The following is a 3,564-nucleotide window of genomic DNA, read 5'->3' as shown; positions in this document are numbered from 1 at the left end:
AAAGCATAGTGCATGCCAGTGGTGTAGTCTACTTTTTTGTGGTGGGTATACTGTATATTTGAGCATTATTTGAAGTGGGTATACTGTATATATTTATGCTATTCTAAATAATGGATCAATCAATTTTAAGTGGGTATATTGAAATCCCTGCGTATACCTGCGTTCTACGTAGACTACACCACTGGTGCATGCCAACACCCCCCAAACCACCATCTCATCAAATATAGGGCCCAAACCCTTTTGTTTGCCTAAGATCACTTGACTTCCTAATTGGTCCCTAGGGTCAGACGTACATGCATCCCATGAGGGCCCGCTGTCTCAGCAACAAACCTCTACCTTGCGGTAGCCTAGTTATGCCATTATCATCCCCATAAGGCAGAGAGGGGAGCGAGAGAGAGAGAGAGAGAGAGAGAGAGAGAGAGAGAGAGAGAGAGAGAGAGAGAGAGAGAGAGAGAGAGAGGGGCCATTGCCATCCCCATAAGGCAGAGAGAGAGTGAGAGAGAGAGAGAGAGAGAGAGAGAGAGAGAGAGAGAGAGAGAGAGAGAGAGAGAGAGAGAGAGAGAGAGAGAGAGAGAGAGAGAGAGAGAGAAAGCGAGAGAAACAGAGGAAGAGAGAGAGAGAGAGGGAGAGAGAGTGAGACAGAGAGAGAGAGATCTTCCGAGAGCAAGCCTGCAGGTCTGAATAGGCAACCACATGATTCCGTATCAATGACATTTTTACAATGTGATAAAAAGTCATTACACACAACACAACACGACAGAGCTCTTAAGCTGAAACGATACTGCAGCCAGGGAAGCCGACAGGGGGGAGGGAAAGGGGTCATTTGTCCCGGGCCCTGGCAGAAAGGGGGCCCCAAATTGGGTTTCCATTACATTGTACAGTATGTATTGGATTGGGGGCCCTTTCAGATGACTTTGTCCTGGGCCCAGCAAAAGCTGTCAGTGGCCCTGGCTGCAGCCACTATATAAAAGCAATCTACCAGTACAGCTAGTACTGGATGAATGCAATCTAACAGTAATCTGCTGCCATTTCCAGGAGGATGCGAAGGCATAATAATGGCCTCATAAATCCTGAAGTATTTGGTGCCGTCTGTGTTGGGGAGTCGGGGGGCGTCTAATAACGATGCAGATTACTGATGGTTAGTCATTAATTATGTCTAGCAGTGTGTAGCCCCGGGGCTGGGGAGGCTGGCCAGGCAAAACATGCGTGCAGAAACTGGCACAAGTCGATACTACTGTTGTGGATCATCACCTCAGATCAGCCCTATTTGCATGATCTGTCATCATCACCAGACCACCACCACCACCACCCTCATCATCATCATCCTCATCATCATCAATCATCATGTTCATCTTCTCCCCGTCCCCCTATTCTTTTTTCCTCCTCTTCTTATTCTTCTTCTCCTTCTTCTTCTTCTTCTTCTTCTTCTTCTTCTTCTTCTTCTTCTTCTTCTTCTTCTTCTTCTTCTTCTTCTTCACACTAAATGTACAACTAGTGTTGGTGTTTTGTTGCTGTTGTTGCCATTGTTGGATAAGTAGACATCATCACCATCATGACCATAAGGACCATCATCAACATCATCATCATCATCATGTGCATCTTCGTCTCCTCCTCCTCCTCCTCCTCCTCCTCCTCCTTCCTCTTTTTCTTCTTCATCAACAATATCAAATTAACAGTGAGTGTTTGAGTCTTGTTGCTGTTATTGCTGGACAAGTCGCTATGAGTTTTAGGACAAATGGATAAAGTCAATACAATATAAGGCTGGACAGCTATAATTTCAACACACACAAATCTGTACGCTTCCCTTGAACAGATCTCTACTTTTTGGTTTCTTTAATATGTGGTCATTGTGACAAACGTAGTTAGAGGAGCTGTCAAAGAAGAAGAAGAAGAAGAAGAAGAAGAAGAAGAAGAAGAAGAAGAAGAAGAAGAAAACAACAATCAGACAGCTGTGTCTTACAGAAGAACAAATGGGTAGCTTTCATGTTTGGAAACCAATTTCCACGCCGAGTAAAATACAAAAGATTAAGCCTTCTTGATGCCACCACGGCTGCGAAGAGTTAAGCACTGTATATCATATCAGCGCATCACAAATGTACGCTGGCAGATGGGCAAAACGTGCGTGTGACACGTGGGTCTTTGGCCGCAAGTGAAAAGGCAAAAAGGAAGCACCGCGTCCGCATGCCCATTGATGAGCTGAACCGGTCTGGACAGGGCACACGCGCCGTCTGGGTCATGGCAACATCGCCTCCCCGCGCTCTGTCCCAATTAAGGTGTGACGCGCTACAAGCGCAAGCTAATTATCCCTCTGTTGGAGGGCTTGCTTGAGGAGGGCAGGGGAGTCACTAACGACTAAAAAGAAGACTAAATGTGGTTGGGGGGGGGGGGGTCGCATGTTTAATAATAACCATTAGTGTTAGTCTAACATACTGTCTCTCATTAAAGTCTCTGCCGTCCTCAACTGATCTGAATTGTTATGTTTACTACATTTCAAAGAGAAATACTAATAATAGTAATAAAAAAAACCACGCACACACAATAGGCTATTTGACCTTTGATATCTATATTCTATTCATTTTATGCTCACTCCTGGTTATTTTCCTATAACAGTATAGTAGGCTATAATGATGCATTACTTATTCTGAATCAATATCCTAAATCCGTAACGTGACAGTCCAGCCTTTTGAAGGAATCCAGTCTACATGATCTCAATCCCAAGTGGTAACGGAGAAACACTCTGAAGGAAAGACGCAGAATAATCGATTAAGAGTAATGATGCATATAGCCTATACTTACGTGCCATGCTTCTGGGTTTCCACTGGTCCGGTCCACCTCTTCTCTCTAGTTGTCTGTTTTCGGCATTCGCCGAGGACAAGAATGAGACACAGGACCAAAAATAGCAGTTGTTCGAAATAAGGCATCATGCGTTCAGGCTAACGTATCCACAAGTTAGTCCAGAAACCCCAACTAGTCCATGCGAGACTCGCAATGACAACTGCATCCTCGTCGCCTTGAAACACATCTGAGATCGCTCCAACTTGCACAGCCCGCGTAGTCTGTCCGTGGTTTAAATATCACCGCTGAAGACGCTGTTGCGCTTACCACCGGCTCCAGCTTGTCATTGGTCCGCAACAGTACAGCTGTTCTTTAGCGCTCAGACTGACAGCGTCCTCCTGCCCACACACACACACACAAACGCACACACACACTGGGAGTCAACAGTAGCGTCGCATGTGAGCGCAGCCAATGTGCGCTCACCGCTAGCTTAGCCTACGCATCTGGACACCGTCAGCCTGCAGTTTACTGAAGAGCAACTAAAAAAGCCTCAAGGATTAGTGCGCATACGTAACCACAGCTATCACATCCATTAGTAGAGTGTGTGTGCTGAAGCCGAAGCCCAGTGAATTAAATGACACAACTATCCACAAGTGGCGGTGAGCGGTGCACCTTTGCCGACCTTTGCAGCCGCAAAGGTTTCAGAATGGGGCTTTGGTGGCAAGGAGAGCGGTATATATGTGAAGAAAATTGTGCCATGTTCATCTCTGCAGATGCACTACGCCCTTT

The 3,564-nt window shown here is 45.9% G+C and overlaps 1 protein-coding gene across 1 annotated transcript in view; it reads right to left on the bottom strand.

The window, feature by feature from the left end:
- gabrr2a (gamma-aminobutyric acid type A receptor subunit rho2a) overlaps window positions 1–2,924 on the bottom strand; it is a 45,833-nt gene extending 42,909 nt beyond the window's left edge. The window contains exon 1 of the mRNA XM_063224102.1: window positions 2,797–2,924. Coding sequence (XP_063080172.1) covers window positions 2,797–2,924 — 128 coding nt within the window. The remainder of the gene's footprint in view (window positions 1–2,796) is intronic.
- Window positions 2,925–3,564: the final 640 nt, after the last annotated feature.

This window comes from Engraulis encrasicolus, chromosome 19 (assembly GCF_034702125.1).
Source record: "Engraulis encrasicolus isolate BLACKSEA-1 chromosome 19, IST_EnEncr_1.0, whole genome shotgun sequence".
NCBI lineage: Eukaryota > Metazoa > Chordata > Actinopteri > Clupeiformes > Engraulidae > Engraulis > Engraulis encrasicolus.
The sequence above is the reverse complement of the archived record's forward strand: the minus strand, read 5'-3'. Positions and strand labels throughout refer to the sequence as shown.